The sequence below is a fragment of the Saccostrea cucullata genome, unplaced genomic scaffold (genome assembly GCF_032062105.1).
Source record: "Saccostrea cucullata isolate Sc308-1 unplaced genomic scaffold, CSIRO_AGI_Scuc_v1 ctg1637, whole genome shotgun sequence".
Classification (NCBI taxonomy): domain Eukaryota; kingdom Metazoa; phylum Mollusca; class Bivalvia; order Ostreida; family Ostreidae; genus Saccostrea; species Saccostrea cuccullata.
The window spans coordinates 54,669-74,944 of record NW_026919038.1 but is presented as its reverse complement, the minus strand read 5'-3'; the positions used below and the strand labels follow the sequence as shown (position 1 = coordinate 74,944).

The following is a 20,276-nucleotide window of genomic DNA, read 5'->3' as shown; positions in this document are numbered from 1 at the left end:
GTTGTAACTAATTTAATACATGAGGCTCCTCATGCCAATCAGGTCAGTGTAACTAATGGAATACATCAGGCGCCTCATGTCAGGCCAGTGTAACTAATGTAATACATCAGGCCCCTTATGTCATGTCAGTGTAAGTAATGTAATACACCTGGCTCCTCATGTCAGGCCAGTGTAAGTAATGTAATACATCAGGACCCTTATGTCATGTCAGTGTAAGTAATGTAATATACCTGGCTCCTGTTGTCAGGTCAGTGTAACTAATGTAATACACCAGGCTCCTCATGCCAATCAGGTCAGTGTAACTAATGTAATACACCAGGCTCCTCATGTCAGGTCTGTATAACTAATGTAATAACATCAGACAAGTCAGGTCAGAATAACTAACGTAATAACATCAGACTCCTCATATCAGGCCAGTGTATTTAATGTAATACACAAGGCTCTTTATGTCAAGTCAATGTAATTAATGTAATACACCAGGCTTCCTCATGTCAGGTCTGAATAACTAATGTAATACACCAGGTTCCTCTTGTCAGTGTAACTAATGTAATACACCAGGCTCCTCATGTCAGGTCAATGTAACTAATGTAATACACCAGGTTCCTCTTGTCAGTGTAACTAATGTAATACACCAGGCTCCTCATGTCAGGTCAATGTAACTTATGTAATACATCAGTGTAACTAATGTAATACACCAGGCTCCTCATCTCAGGTCAGTGTAAATTAATTTAATACACCAGGCTCCTCATGTGAGGTTTGTTTAACTAATTAATCATGCTCCTCATGACAAACTTGTCAGCATTAGCAAGTTATTTGACTCCTCATGCCTAACAGTGAAATTTATGTAACAAATGTCCGCATGCCTTTTGGTAACTTATGTAATACTTAATACATTAAGCTCTCATGCTGCTCAGGCCACTATAATTACTGTAATACATTATGCCTATCAGGTCAGTATACCTAATATGATCATGCTCTCATGCCTGTCAGGTTACTGTAACATACTTCAGGTGAAATAATTCTCATTGTACTAATCAAGTAACTTATGTAATACATCATGCTGCTTAGTTCTATATCAGATGAGTGTAATATCACATCTTCAACATGCCATTTAGTTTATTGTAACATATACATCAAGCTCTTTGAGCCTTGATAGTAATCAATTTAAAGTAATTTATCCTTCCTATGTTTATCAGGTCAGAGTAACAAATGTATTACATTATGCTCCTCATTTAATCAACTCAACATTACTTATATACAAGTTAGATAGGTTTTTTTCACAGGCACAAAATCACTCCAAAGTTTTTTGAGCCAAAATTTTTGAAAGCTTTGGATGGACACACCCACTAGACATCAATTGGAGGCGAGGTCAAAGTTTAACAAGGCAGCAGATTTATGTCTTCATAGTACAGATGTACCAATTCTTGATTGTGGTCATTTACGTGAGTGACTGTCAGTGCAGTTAATATTGATTTTTTTTTAAATTGTGTGCTGGAGACCTGATTTAAAACTTGTTTTGTGGGAAACAGAAAATGTTTGGGTTTTTTTCACATTATTGTATAAAATATATACATATTATATTTATTTATGAAACTCAGAACGATGAAGTTCTTATGAGGGCTTGTTTACTTTTAACAATTGTTACCAAAGTTGTTTCAAGTAAATCTAAGGATATTGTATTTTTTTCACATGTTGTGAATAAATTTAGTAAGTCATATCACAAGCTTTTCATACCCATTGTATCTAATTTAGTGTGATATTAGGGCATTGATTTTTACACAGTTCTTTATTTTACACTTAATTACTTTTATCTGGATGATGATTATGTAGAAACATCATTAATTTGCTTTAATTTTTGTGGATCAATCATCTGTTTGTTAAATGTGTGCATGAGTCATACTGTAATGTTACACATTGATTATTTTACCTCAGATTGGATTTAATCTGGGGTTTTTTTGTTGTTGTATATACATTGGCCAGAGCTGTGTTCTCTGAGAAATGTTTTATTTTTCTAGGTCCGTTAAGAAAGGTTGACTGTTGTTCTGTTAAATTAAAATGTTAATTGTTGAATTTTACAAATTTTACAAAGAATCTGTGATTTTATTGTTATCAAAATATGAATCATTTCTAATAAAGTGTAGATATTATGATTGATGAGTTTTATATTTTGAATTTCATTGATTACAAAACTTCATGGTATCATACTTCATTAATACATAAACTTTGCAGAGGATATTACATGTATGAAGGAATCACACAAAGTCTTCTGTATAAGATGTCAAGTCAGAGAATAATTAATTCAAAACCAGACAGGATTTGTATCAAAACAAAGTTCTATCCTTCTCTTCAATGTTTCTGATCTATTAGTATCAGTCAACTAAAATCTTACAAGTTAATAAAACATGTAAATGTGATGTATGAGCATACAAAATGTTCACTAAAATCGTATGGAAGAATGTTCATCACATTATTTGGGTGAGGCAGAACTGTAAATTACGTTTTTTCTATACCCCAAATATTGACAATGCTGATGTTACTGCTGGGGTCCTTAAAACATGACTCAGATTTAGTGTATTATCATTACATATATGTATTTACAATACACGAACAAATGGTCATATAACAAATAAAATTTACACAACTTTCTTGCTCAAGCCTTATGTTGAACAAATCTAACAATGTTCACATCCATGTTAAGTCTCACAAACAAAAATTTGCAAAATCTCAAAATGAAAAAGTAGAAATTATAATTGTAACTCTACCATAAACTTATAATAATCGAATAAAAAAGTTGTCCTTCATTTCATATTGTAACTATCTGTTTGTTTTCTACATTTAATATTTTTTTTTAAACCTGTACAATTTTGACAATGTGTTGATATTAATTGTTATTTAGAAAAAAAATTTTGTATCTCAATTTAGTCTTTCTTATTGAAATCTTGACAACACTGTAGAAGGGAAGCATTTTCTTGATCACCAGAGCTAAAAATTGTCTTCTGATTTACTGTTTCTCTCTGTGGGGTTAACGATGCTTGAAATCACCTTTCCCACAGAACATATATTGTGATTAATGATGGTTTATATCATGCCTGCCAGTTGTCACTCATTGCGGATGCAGACTACAGATGTAGCTTGACTGATTTTAGTTCCTCTTGGTGTGTGCCTTGGTACTATGATGAACTGAGCACTACAAGTCTAGCTGGACTGTTAATAGCACCTGTCAGTACTTTTAGTACTTTGATGTTATTGTACACTACAAATATAAACTGGCAGCAAACACAATGTCTCTCTTGATACTCCTGATCCCTGGATAGAGAGAAATAAGAAAATAAAATAATGTTCTGAAATTAATAAAGTTACAAATCTTGATTTTAATTTGTATTTTCAAGTAAACCTAATGAATTTTGATGCTAAATTGACCAGAGAATTCTAGATTTGCTATAAATATTACCTTCAGCAAATTTGTTTTCAAGTTCCGCATTTCCAATAGCTTTAGCTGCCTGCATAAGTTGTCGAAGGGTCTCCTCCAAACGCCTCATACAACGGATAATACTGCCTGGGATTTGTAAAAAAAAATATCATGTCTTAAACAATCGATAACATTCCAACTACAAGATATTTATACAGATGTTGTAAATACAACCAAAGACATCAGAGATTGAATTACCTTCAAATATATTGGTCAGTTTACAGATCTGAGCGAACGAGGCGCCGTTACACCAGGAGTTCACGACGTCCATCATGTGAGGTTTGAATTGTGTGACGTATTCTTCCTCATTCAGTTCTAACTTGGCCTCTATACTCACTCGCGCAATCCTCCTTGCTGTGTCCTGTTAAATGATCAAATGCATATTTGTCAAGATAAAATTAATATTATTGAAATTGTTTAATAAACAAAAGATGAGTTATGCTTGTATCATACAAACAATATTTATGTTTAGATACTTGGTGGCTGGATGGTAGACTACTTGCTTTTTACAGTTATCAGTAAAATGTATACATAATAGGCCACCTTAGTGTTAGAGACAAAGAATGACGCACAAGATTTACATGCATAGAAGGCTTCCTTAGCTCCTGACCTATTTCTTGGTGAAATTTACATTCTGGTAGAATGATCAAGAAATCAACACTACCAACTTTCAAAGAGTTATCACAGAGAAAACAACACTACCAACTTTCAAAGAGTTATCACAGAGAAAACAAACGGAAATGGAAAATAAAGGTGTCACATACCTGCATGATTCTGAGTGGACCGGAAAGTTCCTCTGTTAGTTTGGGCATCTCATTACCCGCATTCTCCTGGAACACAAAACAGGACACCAGGGCGCAGCACTGCTGATAGCTCAGGTCATTAAACACACCGTTAAATAAGAGCTCTGTTAACAGTAACTCGTCTCCACTACAGAAAAGGAAACCTTACAGAAATGTGAAATGTATATAGCAAAGACATTACTGGTACACATTTCTTTCATAACTCTACTTGATTCAATATATAGTATACATAAGAAATCAAGAGCACCAATTCAGAAATTATGTGACGATTGATATATATACTTCTTGGGACAACCACATTAGGTACAAGGTGGAAATAAGGAACTTGAATACAAGGAAATCTCCATTATAAGGAAGTTATATGTGTTCCCCATCCCCAAAATTTTAACACATTCTTAAATTGATATCTTCCTTCTAAGGAACTAAAATATCTAGTCTCCAGGATTTCCTTGTAAGAATTTTTTTGTACACTGACAAGGTGGAGAGATTATCCACAATCATTTGAACAATTTCATATGTACTGCTTTGACTTGAAAAACAATTCTATCCTACCTGCTGATCTCACAAGCTACCCTGCCTTTCAATTCAATGACGTCAGATGCCGTGCAGTAACCCAATCTTCGTAAAACCCGCTTACGACATTTTAACTCGTCCATCTGTAGCAGTGATTTCTTTTTCTTGAGTTCTGTTTTTAAGGCCTTTATCTCATTTCCAACCTGTAACAGTCCAGAAAAAATTCATAATAAAATCTGTGGATCTCTCAGAGTAAATAAAGGTCTCCTACTGGTTCAGCTAGACCTGAATTTTACTCTATAGAATTACTCTTTGTATTACCTGTGCTTTGGTTTGATATTGTTGGTACAGACTCTTCAAATTGCCATCTTTATGAAGTGGATGGGAGTACATTCTTTGTTCAAAAGCTTCAATTTTCTATAACACAAATTTATAAAACAGTCAATTTATCTGTGAAATATGTAAATACCCCAAACAAACAGATTATATAAGAGAAGTATAAACTCATAAATAGTATCTCTTTTTTTATTTTATCAAAACAGTCATCTATTCTACCGGGTAATTTAAAAATGTGAAAACAATGAAGTATTGAAATGAGATGCAAAAATTTCCATGATTATTCATAACAGTGGTCAGAGAGTCTAACACAATGGTTACCCTGACGATAACCTTACCCTTACGATGTCATTAATTAGGTCAGAGACTCTAACACAATAGTTACCCTGACGATGTCATTAATTAGGTCAGAGAGTCTAACACGATGGTTACCCTGACGATGTCATTAATTAGGTCAGAGACTCTAACACAGAGTGGTTACCCTGATGATGACCTTACCCTGACGATGTCCTTGAGGCCTTTCTCCTTGATCCCCATGTCTTCTATTGGATCCAGCAATGGCACCCCGTCAGGGAACCTCTTCTCTACTTCCTGTGTCAGAAAGATCAGCAGACTTTATAGAATTCAGATTCATCATTCATGTACGGAAATTCAGCAGGGTAGAATTAATCATGTTCTAACTCTTCCTTTTCATAACTTTTAGTAGTTTATGCAGCATTTCTTGTTACTGTAGGTCACTTAATTTTCGCGAAACCTTATTTTCATGAGAAAGTAATTGACTCTTTGTAAGCGAGACAAAATTTTCACGAATTGTGGTCATTGCCGTATATAATCTCAAGGAATACTATTAAATGCAAGAATGAAATTTTTTCGATTATACTGTCCGAACAATTGCGCGAAAATAAAGTTCTTGTAAATAAATAGTGATTCACAGCAATTGCTGAGTACAGCTTTAACTGTAAATAATACCCTCACCTGTATTGACTTCAGCACACTCTGTCTGTTGTCTAAAGGTCGGAGGTCACCAGGTATGTATAACCTTACTGCACTAATGGCCTGTACCAGGCGGACAAGAACAGGTACAACCTACAGAACACAGGATTGTCAATAGACTTCTTCTTGAAATATTTCTACTCAATATTAAGCAGCTAGTATTAAAGATACAACCTACTCAGTTCTCTCACTTCTTTCTTTGCAGATCCCAGACACCTACATTTCTTCCATCCTTTTTCTTTTAGAGGCCTCAACTACATTTGTACCTGCATATCTCCCCTCCCCCTCTTTTGGTGACCAAAACTACCTAAATTGCCCCTTCCCTCTTCTTCTGAGGACCCCACCTTATGACATTTCTCCCCTCCCTTCTTGGAGACCCCAAAAATCCTTATTTCTTCCCGCCCTCCTTTGGAAATGCCAAATACCTGCTTTCCTCTCTTTTACCTCTTTTAGAGACACAAGCAACCTTAACCCCCCCCCCCCCCCACATGCTTTTTTCTAGAGATTCCACTTACCTGCATCTCTCCCCTTCCTCCTTTAGGGCACGGTTTGATTGCGTTCACATCTTTACTTCGGGAAGTTTCTTTTGAGAGGTTTAATAAAACCTCCACTACGTATGACGATTCTGATCCCGAGGGAGTCTGTATGAGAAATAGTCATATATAAAATAATATGTGAATAAACAGAATGGGTGGACTTAACTGGCCAGAAAAAATGCCGTAAATTTAACTTTCACAAAATGTTTATTTTTTTTCCATCATATAAACCCCCGATATCTTAACCGTGTATTTATGGTACGGATGTGAATTTTTAACACTTTTTTCGAGGTAAACTAAGTAAATATCGAAGGCATGGTGCCTGAAGATTTCTTGAATATCAATAGATAATCAGGGTCACGCGTTTTTCATCGTCTGAATACATAGTCAGCACATGTTTGTCGGCTGTTCTTAAGAAAACTGTAGTTGTATATTGAACAAAATAATGTTATATTAAAAGGAGGTGTGCTCACACTTAATTTAACAAAAAACATGTTCGATTGCTTCCATTGTTATGTCTTCGATTGACCTGTTTAATATTACAATTCATCACGTGATGTCCACCTGCGAATGTACTCATGAAAACAGTTACATTGTATTCTTCAACCTGACCTCGATCTAAATTATGTCTTTGAGCGTGTTTTGTTGTCGTTTTCAGAATTTAGCAAAATAAATATTGTTTTAATTTTTCGTGTCATCACATTTTTAAAATAATGACATCGCTGTAATATGCTTAACACGTATTCGAATTTCTGGAGAGAGAGAGAGGGATAGAGAGAGAGATGTCAACAATGACGAGATCGATAGCCCCGCCTCCTATAAATATTGATAGCGTGACATAAAAACCACTCCGGGTACATGTCGAATTCTGGAAGACGATACTCATGTATTGTTGCTTTAATTTTGATATATGACAACATGGCATTGTTTTTGCACAAATGTTCCACCTATTATAACCAAGTATATGTAGCTCTTTCGATTGCTCATAATATATTTTGGATTCACTTTATTTACAGCTTGGTAGAGGAGTCGCAAAAAGATCCAAAATAGGGCGTTAAATCCACCCATTCTTTATTTAGAATTTCAATTGTTGATTAAAATTAAATAAGTGTATTAATGAATTAAGGTATATATAAATATTAGGGATGTCAACGAGTACCTGGTACTAGATTGAACGTCCGAATACTAAAATTTGTACTGGGTTACTTGGATGTGTATATTTTCTTATTTCAAATTACATATTTTTATAAAAAAATTATCAAAAATAATTTAGATATGCATACAGTTTATCAGTTGCCACCAGTAAAACACTTGTTACCGCCTTTGGTTGTGCAGTAATTAGTGACCAATTACCTGGTACAAAGCGGTTCTCCCCTACTGTGGTCCTTAAATTTAATTAAGATGGCTTCAATGATTTGTTTACTTATTGTCTATTTTCTCCAAATAATTGTTAAATTATTTAGTTAGTATACGGCACTGAAATCGGACATGCATATAAATGCCGCTACCCACTTCAAAAGTGAAAAAATATTTCTCGATAACTACAGATGAAAATAAAATTTGAAGTCACTTTGTTTACAGTAAGTTTAGAGTATAAGGGGAAAAACAACCAACATATGAAATCATATTAGACTAGCCATCCCAACAACCTTAATTCCTTCTCTTTCGCAACTGTAATTATCACAAACCTGCATAACAGATTGTCCTCCTATTACGTTGATCAAATACATGTAGATCCCAAATAAGAACTGTAAACCATTTCCAATTTTTGATGTATTAATTGTGTCTTAACGGGACTCAAAATTAACACACTTGTATTTACATTTTACAGAGTACCCGGGTACTCGATCTGAAAAACATCCAAGTAACTGATTATCAAAAATTGACCGATTTGATATCCGCAAATATATGTTTTATTCAGTATGTGGAATATCAAAGAAGAAGTACATAAGGGTTTACCTTTTTAGTAACGGAGGTTTTATCAGGACTTACTTTACTCTGATTTGCTTTCTTTTGGAAATTAATGACTGCTCCCCATCCAAAATCATCATTTTCATTCTTCACCTGAAGAAAAAAACGGTGTAAAAAATCAATCAAAAAAAACAAATACTTTATCATGACAGATTCCTATAGTCCTCATTAGTTACTTCCAAGAAAAATCTTCATAATTATAATCTGATGATACTGTACAGACAAATCAAATTATGTACAGTGTATCTCAAATCAACAGGACTGAGAACATACGGGTGATAATTGATACCTGTACAAATCGACCATGTTGAAGAAAGGGTATAATATACTGAGGTTTCTGGATGTACATTACACAGTAAAACTGTTACCTGTATTAATCAACCAGGCTGTAGGAAGTGTACGATGTACTGAGGTTTCTGTATGTATATTACACAGTAGAATTGATACCTGTATTAATCGACCAGGCTGTAGGAAGGGTAGGATATACTGAGGTTTCTACATGTAAATTACACAGGTGAGAATTGATACCTGTATTAATCGACCAGGCTGTAGGAAGGGTAGGATATACTGAGGTTTCTATATGTAAATTACACAGGTGAGAATTGATACCTGTATTAATCTACCAGGCTGTAGGAAGGGTAGGAGATACTGAGGTTTCTGTTTGTGTATTACACAGGTGAGAATTGATACCTGTAGTAATCGACCAGGCTGTAGGAAGGGTAGGATATACTGAGGTTTCTATATGTAAATTACACAGTAGAAAAGATACCTGTATTAATCTACCAGGCTGTAGGAAGGGTAGTATATACTGTGGTTTCTGTATGTAGGATCGGAGCTCCTTGCCTAGGTTGTCTAGCTGTTGACGGATTTTGTAGTACGCCGCCACACTGTCCTCGTTTTCTACCTTCAGTTTTTTGTACTTTTCCTCTGTTTCTTTCAGCTCTGCACAGAAATAAACAAGAAAACTTAAAGGCAAATTGCAATTACAAGTGGAAGATCACTTATGAAGCTCCTATTTCTGTAGAAAACTAAGAGTTACTGTTTTCCCCTTTTTTCTCCAATGTGACTTGACCTACACTTATTCTCACAAGAATCTGTAATAGATTCCAGAGGCATAGTTCTGGAATTGATATACTCACTCTCACAGAGATCTGGTATGGCGGCGTAGTTCTGGAATTGATAGAATGACCTCTCTAACATGTATTCTGGATTGATCTCCTCCACACGTAACAAGTTAAGTACCATGTTGTACGTCAAGTGGAAGGCAGAGTTCAGAGGATCAGCCTGGCCCTGTAAATAAAAATATACATGTAATCATTGTACGAGATGTTTGTCGGAATTCTGTTTGACACATGTATGATGTTTGTCATAATACTGTACACATGGAGGAGGGAGATCATTTGATACCTTGACAATCTGCTTGCCGACTGAAGGACTCATTTTTTCGTCGACCATCAGGATGACGATTCCTCTGTCATCGATTCCACGTCTACCTGCTCGTCCGCTCATCTGAATGTATTCTCCCGAGGTCACCTAACAAAACATAAAACGTGAAACTCTGACTGATGTTACGAAAAATAATTTAATTTATTGTTTTCCTTTTCATCAACCAATGTTCTGGAGCAACATGACAAGAGAATCTTCTTTAAAACTCTGATATAATTACGTATGTTAAACTCAGTTACCCAGCGGAAGTCCTTGCCGTCAAACTTGCGTGCCGCTGTAAACAGGACGGTCCTCGCCGGCATGTTAAGTCCCATGGAGAAAGTCTCTGTGGCAAACAGGGCCTACACAAAATAGGAACCAGTGTTTACAAGTGTTGTGTACATTTCTTAATATCATGTCATCCAAAAGTCAAATAAATAAAAGGAATTATTATAACACCCAAATTTTTTTTTCATTTCAAAAATAATGAAGATAGGCAGAATATTTCAGCACAAAAATTTCTTTTACTTTGGTTGACAGTAATTGAACTACAAACTTCTGTACCAACTTCTGTATTAATTTCCACTTTTATAGCTTGAGATATTAGCAAGAAGAGATGAACTATGTAAAAGTAAACTCAGACCTGAGTCATTCACACTTTAATCAATATAAATAACCTTTATAAGGCCCTCAGAAAACAAAATCTCAATGGTTTCCTTCAGCAGGGGTAGCAGACCAGAGTGATGGATTCCTATTCCTTTCCTCAGTAGAGGTAACACATTCTCCACCTACAAATAAATTCATGACAGTTTAATTTCAAATACATATTGTAAATGAAGAGTATGACTTTGAGTACATACATGTTATGTAAAATACATATTTCTTTGTATAAAAGATACATGACAGAAAGAAGATAGTTCAACAATGTAGAAAATGCAATTTTTACCATCTACATTAGCTCTGACATCATAATCTGTAACAGATTTTCTTTGATATGTGTTTTCCCCTTTTACCTGTGTTAGTTTTTTTTCTGCAGTGAATTTTGTTAAAAACCAGTTTTACCTGTGTCTGTTTTTTTTTTAGGTCCAGGTATTTTTTAATCAGTTTATCTGTGGTATTTTTTTTTTCAGTTTTTCCTGTAGGGATTTTTTATTCTACATTTTTAAAAATCAATTTTACCTGTTACATTATAACCTGTGACAGTTTTACTCATTGGTAAATTATCATCTTTGACAGAATTGCCTGTGGTATTTTATCATCTGTTACAGTTTTTACCTGTGGTAGTTTTTTGTCCTCGTCTGACAGGTTATCTATAGCGTTGTTAAACACCTCGTCCACTAAACCTTTCTCCTCCTCTGAATTAAAGTCCAGTTTAGACATCTGCATGGCGTACGCCTCACAGTCCTTTTTACTGAAGCTGAACACAATAACTGGGGCAAAATTTCTCTCCATGATCATCTTCACAATCTTAAAGCAGTTGGACTCTTGAGCTGTAAAATTCATGACAACATTTTATTGACTGCCAACAAAAACATTTTGTTTTACATTTAACTTTTTTACTTTTTCTTGACTAATGAATATTCTCAAAAAATATTTATCTCTGGGAACAAAGGAAAAGAAATACATTTTATCATCTACATGCATGTATTATAATTATCTCATTTCCACAAGCATACTTGAGTCTTAAAACCTTCTCAGTATAACTCTTTGATATAAATACTAATTACTTGTAGCTGTTTCTTTCATTTTCCTTTTACACTGTACATGTACATAAATTGACGTATTCAAAATTTGGCGCAATCACTAGGTATTGAATGGTTGGCGTAATCATGAATTAGCGCTACATACGTTTATGCCATATATTGTATTTATAAATGATTTTTTGACAGTATTCATGAATTAGCGCATTTTTCTTGGCACCAAGTCCGCTAAAATATGAAGCCCGCTTTTTTAAGTACATATACAGTACCTTTAAATCCCCCCTTGCGGCCCCTCTGGTCTCCCTTGGCAGCTTCCTCTATGTCACGTACTTACCTTTAAATCACCCCCTGCGGCCCCTATGGTCCCCCTTGGCAGCTTCCCCTATGTCACGTACTTACCTTTAAATCACCCCCTGCGGCCCCTATGGTCCCCTTGGCAGCTTCCCCTATGTCACATACTTACCTTTAAATCCCCCCTTGCGGCCCCTCTGGTCCCCCTTGCCTGCCTCCCATGCATCTTGTACTAACCTTTAAATCCCCCTTTGCGGCCCCTCTGGTCCCCCTTGGCGGCCTCCCCTGCGTCACGTAACACTGACATTGCTGTACTGAAGTTCTCTTCCCTGAATTCTCCCTAAAAACATCAAAACACAAAACTTACATTATACACCTCAGATCTCCTGAAGATGCATAATGCATAAAAGACACTAGTATCTGCTTTCCTGCTGAAAAGGGTTTCAGATCTTGCATAATCAATGACAATTTCTTTAAGCAGCCTTCAACATTTGATGTAGATACATACATTTTCATCCACCACCAAATGTATTCCATCTCCTCCTGAAGGGAATATGTAATGTTGTAGAGGTGTGGGGCGGTAGTCTGTGTACACAACATGACAGGGCTAAAAATAAATTACAAGACCGTGTATTTAGAAAGAGTTTTGTAGTATATCAACCTATCATAGCAAGATTCAAATAATACGCAGTCTGTACTGTACTAAATATACTTCAATATCATCACAAAAATATGTATATCTTTGTTGATTAGAAACAGAGGTAGCACTTATCTATAAATGTTCGTATTAGCTCATGACCAATAAAGGCTCTTCAACTTTTAGCAAGTACAAGGAGTAAACATAAATATAAATATGCGTAATGGAACTTCCTCCTGCTACGCAATATTACAGGATATACACATGCATAGAGTAAATTTCAAAAAATTTTCCTTTCCTAGAATCAATTTTTCAAAAAAAAAAAACATGAAAACAAGGGAGACAACTTTGAGACTCACAACACTGAGAATCTGAATCTATTGTAAGGATGGGTCACCTGTTTGTGGAGATGACAGATCCACTCAGCGAACTGTCGGGCGTTAGGTATGGTGGCCGACAGGAAGACGTAGTGAACGTTGTCAGGGAGTAAGATAATGGTCTCCTCCCAAACTACGCCTCTCTCTACATACAGAATAAAAACATCATTTTCAGACAATACATTACATCATCTAAAAACATCATGCTCAGCCAATACATTCTATCATACAAATACACCATGTTAAGACATTCCAGATCTCTAAATTATCAAAAAATTCACAATCTTTAAGATTAAAATTGGTAACAAATATTATTACAGGTAGACTTGTCTAACCCCCTCCCCAGTTTTTTTACCTTTGTCTCTCATGTAGTGAATTTCATCAAACACGACCCAGCCCACCTCCCTCATGACCTCTGACCCCCTGTACAGCATGCTCCTCAAAATCTGTAAGAAAAATTTTTACAAGTATGCACCATGAACCAACAAGAGGCCCATGGGCCACATTGCTTACCTGAGAAGCTTTGACCATGGGATGCTGTTCTTCACCAGATTTCCCCCTTGTAATACATATTGTGACCCCACCCTACCCCACTAATCATAATTTGGACAATTTGAAATCTACACTATCCTAGTAATGTTCCATATAAGTTTCAGCTTTTCTGGCCCAGTGGTTCTTGAGAAGATTTTTAAAGATTTTTCCTATATATTTCTATGTAAAAGTTTGATTCCCCATTGTGGCCCCGCCTAACCCCGGGGTTCATGATTTGAACAATTTAGAATCTACACTAACCCAGGATGCTTCCACATAAGTATCAGCTTTTCTGGCCCAGTGGTTCTTGAGAAGAAGATTTTTTAATGACCCCACCCTATTTTTGTCTTTTCTTTATTATCTCCCCTTGTGCGGGGACTTGGCCCTTTATTTTAACAATTTAAATTTCCCTTCATCTAAGAATGCTTTGTACCAAGTTTGATTAAAATTGGCCCAGTGGTTCTTGAGAAGAAGTCGAAATTGTGAAAAGTTTACAGACGGACGGACAGACAGACGGACAGACAGCTAGACGGACGGACGGCGGACAAAATGTGATCAGAAAAGCTCACTTGAGTCTTTGGCTCAGGTGAGCTAAATATTAGAAAAATCTCCTAGGTCCTGTTAACAGAATTAAAAGATAAGTACAAATAATTCTTGTGTTTGATATGTATTCATTGTTTACTAACTTCTGTGGTCATCACCAAACAGCTTGCCGCAGGGTTAATGGTGACATCATCAGTTATCATGTACTCACCTATGTGGTGATATCACCAGTGAACATTTTCGGAATCACGTACACCTGACAACTTACTACGGACTGCGGACTTTACAGGTGAGGGAACATGTCAAAAGCGTAATTTAACGAATATACCTAAGGTAGATTCAAGTGTTCAAGTGTATTTGGACGACTGGTTGATCAAGAACAAGAACCGGTCATTGCGTTTGAGTCACTTCGACGAAGTCCTTCATTTGATTCAGAATTTGGGTCTAATTGTCAATATACAGAAGTCCAACATGATCCCATCACAAGTTATTCACTACCTTATGTCAGTGTTCAACACCAGGAGGGGCCTATTGAACATTTTCGGAATCACGTACACCTGACAACTTACTACGGACTGCGGACTTTACAGGTGAGGGAACATGCCAAAAGCGTAATTTAACGAATATACCTCTACGTATTGCATTTCTTTTTAAAATTGATAATTGCAATCCAACTGTTCGATTAGAATACTATTATTAATTATTTTTATGAAGATACAATTAACCTCATGCAAACTTACAAAATGTTAGAGTATTTAAGCCTTCTTAACAATATTTCTTAATAAACATGCATACTGCTAATTGTTTATCTAATCCAAAATATTTTGTTATTTTCCAAACGTCTCAATAACTTAACATGAGTGAATTTACTCATTAAGTGTATCAAGATATACAGTGAATATCTATCACCTGAATATGGTGTGTGTATGTGAGGGGGGGTTAGACTAAGATCAATTTATAGATATTTATTTACAGCAAGAAACACGTATTAAAAAAATGCGCCCTCTTTTATCTAACCAGTTGGACTAAAATAACCAAAAAGAAGCATTTTAGAAAACGATTCGTATTAATCCAAAACTAACAAAGGAATCTTGTATTATAAAAATGTTCAATTAGGGTGCGTGTGCTAGTGTATTATAAATATCTCCAATTCATTTACATTCAATTTAATGCTTTAAATTTTAAGAGAAGTTTTAAAATTTTGCGGGGAAGTTGATATAAAGTGATTTACCCCCCCCCCCATAAGTTTAATGTTTGAAATATATATATTTTAGAGTTACGGGCCTTTTTATTCACGAAATCAGATATTGAATTCGGCATCATTTGGAAAAATACTAGAATTATTCATTATTTTACAGGTTCATGAAATACATGTACGTGACGCCGACTCTAGACTTTCATTATTCCTTTTCCATAGAAAAGGTATTCAACTTTGTCTGTCCCTTGTTCTTGTCGTCCATATATATTTTTTTCAAAAAAAAAAAAGGTTTTAGAACTATAGAGCCGGATTTCATGAAATTTGAAGCAGAACAATATATATTTATTTAAATGATAAATAAAAGCATTTGGTTTTAAGAAATAAATTAAATGTTTTCTGTGATGTATTATTAATTAATCATGGGAAGGGAAATGTTGCTGAAAAATCTAGTGAGGCGGTTGCCTCATTGCTACAATGGAAGCTACGCATAGGGATGTGCGATTTTATCGGTATACGGTATATCATGATTTTTTATTGCGCGATACTTATCATGATACGGAGACATAAATACCCGTTGTAGTGCAAAATTTCCCCCATAGCCAGCTTATCCTCACACCAATAAATCTTATAAAATACTCACGGGGAAATCTCACAAACACATATCCCCCTCTTTATTTCGCAAAGTTTTCGCCCCTCGTTATATTTTTATAAAAAAGAAATTAATAAACGACAAACGTGATTTTGAAAAGGTAAATGAGTGGGGGTTTTATTTCGTTTAATGTCCTGAGAATTTTCTGAGCATATATTTCAAGTCATGGAATTGCAGCAGACATACTAGTATATAGCATTCACAAAAATGTAAATATTCTGAAAATATGACGAAACAAACACAAAATGGATGTCTGGATTGGTATTTATTTTTAGACTTATTTTGGTTGTAAATGACAAACCTTCTAGAATATTAATAAATTATAAACTTACCATGGTGTTCAAATTTCAACCTTTCTGTAACCATTCTTATTACACTTTACATTTTTGTTGTCAAATTAAATCTGCTTTGATCCCATTATTATGGAACTTTTCATGAAAAATTAAAACTTGTGCGTTTAACATTGTTCATTTTACTTATTTAAACAGGACTTAAGTTGGAATTTTCAAAAATTTGACAAGAGTTTAAATATAATTCCTTAAGACAAAACAATTTTTTTTTTAGTAGAGTTTGAACGAAAAAGTATATGCATGGAATGAAAATTACAAAAGTTTTAAATCGATATTTGATTAATAGATATTATAATCTTTCATTAAAGCTAAATTTTATTTTGCACTTGGGTTAATTTGAAAATAATTTATTTGATTTAAAAAAAAATTCAATTTTTTTGTTATTTTTCGTATACGTATGTTCAATAAACCTGTTCACAATTTTTTTTTTAAAAAAGGGATATATCAATGTACCACCCATTCCCCCTCAAAGCATAAAGAACTTAGATTTCATCCAGTAAAAGTGTTTTGACAGAATTCAATATAACTACAACACAGAGAATGAGAGAAGGAAAATTGACTCTGGTGTGGGATTTTGTGGGTAAATCCTATACTCTAGAGATTTGATAACACACACACACTTTTCCGATAAGAGATATGCCTAAAAACTTCCAACACCGGTATTTAGGTACAATGGTACATTTATCTTTAAAATTATTCATTTATTTTTTCAATCTTTCAAGTAACAACTACTGAAATTACATTACATGTTGTAAAGGGTGAAAACATCTGTTTTTAACAAACATGATCAATTTTAGGTTTTTAAAAAAGTTCAAAAAAGTGAAATTTTGTTTTTCTAGTATATTTATTAGAAAAATGATAATTATTCATTTGAAATCATTGTAAAATTTGCTTGTAAAAATATCATGATATTTTAAAAAACCTATATTTTGGAGAAAAATCATGATATATCGCGATACAAATTTTGGTTGCATACCTTCATATGGTGCCCCTAATAATTCCAACACAATCTTTGATTTATTCACATTACTAAAAAGTATTACCTACACGTTTGTGCATATAATTAAGATACATATAGATTCATTTTAATTACCGGGGTACTCAATAAACACAAATTACGCTTGTAATTATGTTGAAAATAATAATTCCATGTTTAAATTGTGTCACATGCATGGAAAAAATTCATATAATGAAAATAGGTACAGTAAATTTCAGACAAAACGTATTTCTATACGTTCCCTGAAAGCGGTCTTTTGTTCGAAAGTCCGCAGTCCGTAGTACGGTGTCAGGTGTATGAGATTCCGAAAATGTTCAGTTATTGTGTACAAACTTCTGTGGTCATCACCAGACAGCTAGCAGTGGGGTTAATGGTAACAACACCAGTTATTGTGTTCTCACCTCTGTGGTGACATCATCAGTTATAGTGTACTAACCTCTGTGGTCATCACCAGACAGCTGGCCGTGGGGTTTATGGTGACATCACCGGTCATCAGACCCACGTCCTGGAATTCCTCGTAAAGTTCCCGGTATTTCTGGTTACTGAGGGCTTTAATCGGGGAGGTGTAGATTACTCTCTGTTTATCTCGCAAAGACATCGCAATGGCATAACTGTTGATGAGATAAATCATACATCACTCATTTACATAGCTGTCAGTTAGATACATGTAAATTATCTAGTACCGGTACTCAAAGAGGTAGGTGTTAGTGAGACTGGGTTAATAATTCACCCAAAAAAATAAACTGTATGTAGCTGTCATTCATATATTAAAGTGTTAAATCACTCAAAAACATAGCTGTCTTTTAACACCATAGCTATCATGCAACAGCATAGCTGTGAGATCAATGGCAGAGTTATCAGTTTATTGACGCCTTCCACTATTGTTTATACTTTATGACACAAGTTCTAACATGATGACTTTAAATGCCTGTAACTATAGATAGTTTTCATTAGAACTAAATTATAAAGTTTCCCATTTGCACCCATATTCAAGGTAAACATGTTCATATTCCATCATTATTCAACTAACTTTAACTTTTGATACTGGCAATTGCGGGGAAGGAAGGCATTGTTTTTCTGAAAAATATATATTTGTTTGAGCCTCCTTTATTTCATAACTTTTATTTCATAAAGATTTTTTTTCCCAAATATTTCTGCTACACTCTCTTAAATTTGGTAAGACAGAGGGAAATTTACCTCGTTGACCGCCAAGATGGCAGCCAAGGGAAATAACTCAAAGAGAAAATGTGTCAATGAGAACTATATATAGACAGCTTACACAGCGACGACAGTTTTCCCAGCCGATGTGTGAGCGGACACCAGGACAGACTGATTGTTCTCCAGACATAACAGAGCCTCTTTCTGGAATGGGTCGAGGATGAAGGGGTATTCCTTGGCAGGCTTCTCCATCATGGGCTTCAGGGGCACAAACTCGGCCTCCGGGGGAATAGCCACCTGTTTGGAAGAGAAAATTCTGCTTATCCTCACACCAATAAATACTTATAAAATACTCACAAGAGAAACACAGTGTATCTTTATTCAAAGTTATATGTAATTACTTCACAAAAGATTTACAAAAAAGGGTAATGATAAACTAAAAAGAAAAATACTTGATGTCAAGATCTAATAAATGATGCAACAACCATAATGGTGTCATAATTGATTTGAACTTTTTTCTCCTGTATGTTACAACTCCTATTAATGAAGCATTTTCACTCTATTAATTTAAAACATGAAATCATATAAATAGTATTCATGACATCAATTTTCAATCTAATATATAATTATATATATTATATGTATTCTTCATATTATGTTTACTCTCTGTACTCTATATGGCAAGCTGTTTTATGAATCCAATGTGTACTCTTCAAAACACACTCAATACTGTGAATTATATATACTGACTGACCTCGTGTAAGCAGGCCTCTACTGTCTCTACTCGGTGGACCTGGATTCTGGACATGACCTCTGTTTTCCTGAAACATGAACTCAAAAATTTATATATATCCCATTCTTATTCAAGCCATTCCTTACAAAGGTGTTATTTTTTTTAAATTTAAGTTTCAAGGTTTAAATGCAATAAGAGGGCCTTTAAAAAGAAGTACTGCCATTAGTTTCTATTGAGGACATATTCCAGTTTACCGTGTGACCTCTGCCCTCTGTTTTTTGGCCTGATGTTGTTCCTCCTCCACATTTTCTTCTGCCGCTCGTTTATTGCTTACAATGCTCTGTAAGAGTTCCTCTGTTCTGTTAAGAAATGATAATCTCTTCATTTGTCAAATACACAATGAAAAATGTCTGGGTAAAATAAATAAATCTGTTTTGGACATATAAATATGATTCATATTTGCTTTCTTATAAATTATTTGTGCATATGATATCACAGAGAAAATATAATTATGCAATGATCCAAATACTATTCATCATTGTTGGATATACAGTTATGTTAATGTATATTCTGTTCTGTTATATGATATTTGGACAAGATTTTGATGTCCAGCTAAAATGACCATTCACCACTTTCACTTCAAGCCAAACAGTGTAATGTAAAATTGAGACACAAGACAACAAATATCAAATCCCCATTATTATAAAAATAAAATGGACTTTATGATATATAAATCATGCACTCAGATTTAATATAACATGTATAATACAAATATACTAACTCCAATCAGATTACAACAGTACAACTTGAAACCCACCTTGTGGCATCAGACTTTGGAGGGCCACCCCCTTTCGATGTACTTGGCTGTTGCTTACTTTCAGCTCCATCAAACACGTTAAATAAATCGTCCTCAAAACCATCTGCCATCCCTAGATCCTTGTAGGTTTATGGTGAATTGATTCAATATTGACTTGCAGCATGTGTTTTCGGTTCTTTGGATTCCTAATTTTTTACCTTTCGATCCCGATCAATATAATACATTTCTTTTTAATGTAACTGTATTTGT

General features: G+C 34.7%; 2 protein-coding genes across 8 annotated transcripts in view; one reads left to right on the top strand and one right to left on the bottom strand.

Moving 5' to 3' along the window:
* The window catches only part of LOC134278203 (solute carrier family 4 member 11-like), a 36,866-nt gene extending 34,716 nt beyond the window's left edge, over positions 1–2,150 (top strand). For all 6 annotated transcript variants that reach the window (XM_062760542.1, XM_062760548.1, XM_062760532.1 and 3 more), the window contains one exon: positions 1,284–2,150. In XM_062760542.1, the coding sequence (XP_062616526.1) occupies positions 1,284–1,350 (67 nt within the window). In that variant the 3' untranslated portion in view covers positions 1,351–2,150. The remainder of the gene's footprint in view (positions 1–1,283) is intronic.
* Positions 2,151–2,959: 809 nt separating this feature from the next.
* LOC134278189 (exosome RNA helicase MTR4-like) lies at positions 2,960–20,213 on the bottom strand. 2 transcript variants are annotated; one of them, XR_009994393.1, is made up of 26 exons: positions 20,028–20,213; positions 19,465–19,569; positions 19,232–19,298; positions 18,599–18,774; positions 17,756–17,930; positions 13,407–13,497; positions 13,072–13,196; positions 12,546–12,644; positions 12,275–12,377; positions 11,322–11,536; positions 10,724–10,834; positions 10,307–10,408; positions 10,029–10,154; positions 9,761–9,911; positions 9,391–9,563; positions 8,643–8,714; positions 6,630–6,755; positions 6,097–6,207; positions 5,620–5,712; positions 5,107–5,202; positions 4,825–4,988; positions 4,234–4,399; positions 3,668–3,830; positions 3,452–3,556; positions 3,189–3,306; positions 2,960–3,149 (listed from the first exon to the last, which is right to left on the bottom strand). XR_009994393.1 is itself a non-coding variant. In XM_062760512.1 (25 exons), exons 1-25 carry the CDS (start codon positions 20,135–20,137, stop codon positions 3,254–3,256), a joined length of 3,078 nt encoding a protein of 1,025 aa, XP_062616496.1. In that variant the 5' UTR covers positions 20,138–20,213; the 3' UTR covers positions 2,960–3,253. The 2 variants fall into 2 exon arrangements, 1 of the variants encoding a protein (XP_062616496.1); XM_062760512.1 differs by having other exon boundaries at positions 2,960–3,306.
* Between the last annotated feature and the right edge of the window lie 63 nt (positions 20,214–20,276).

Excerpts from the sequence above, each read along its gene's own strand:
- LOC134278189 (XM_062760512.1), bottom strand. The coding sequence starts at position 20,137 with ATGGCAGATGGTTTTGAGGACGATTTATTTAACGTGTTTGATGGAGCT. Across the intron at positions 18,775-19,231 it reads TAGAGGCCTGCTTACACGAG|GTGGCTATTCCCCCGGAGGC; the intron begins GTCAGTCAGTAT and ends TCTTCCAAACAG. Across the intron at positions 6,756-8,642 it reads AGAAAGCAAATCAGAGTAAA|ACTCCCTCGGGATCAGAATC; the intron begins GTAAGTCCTGAT and ends TTTCTCATACAG.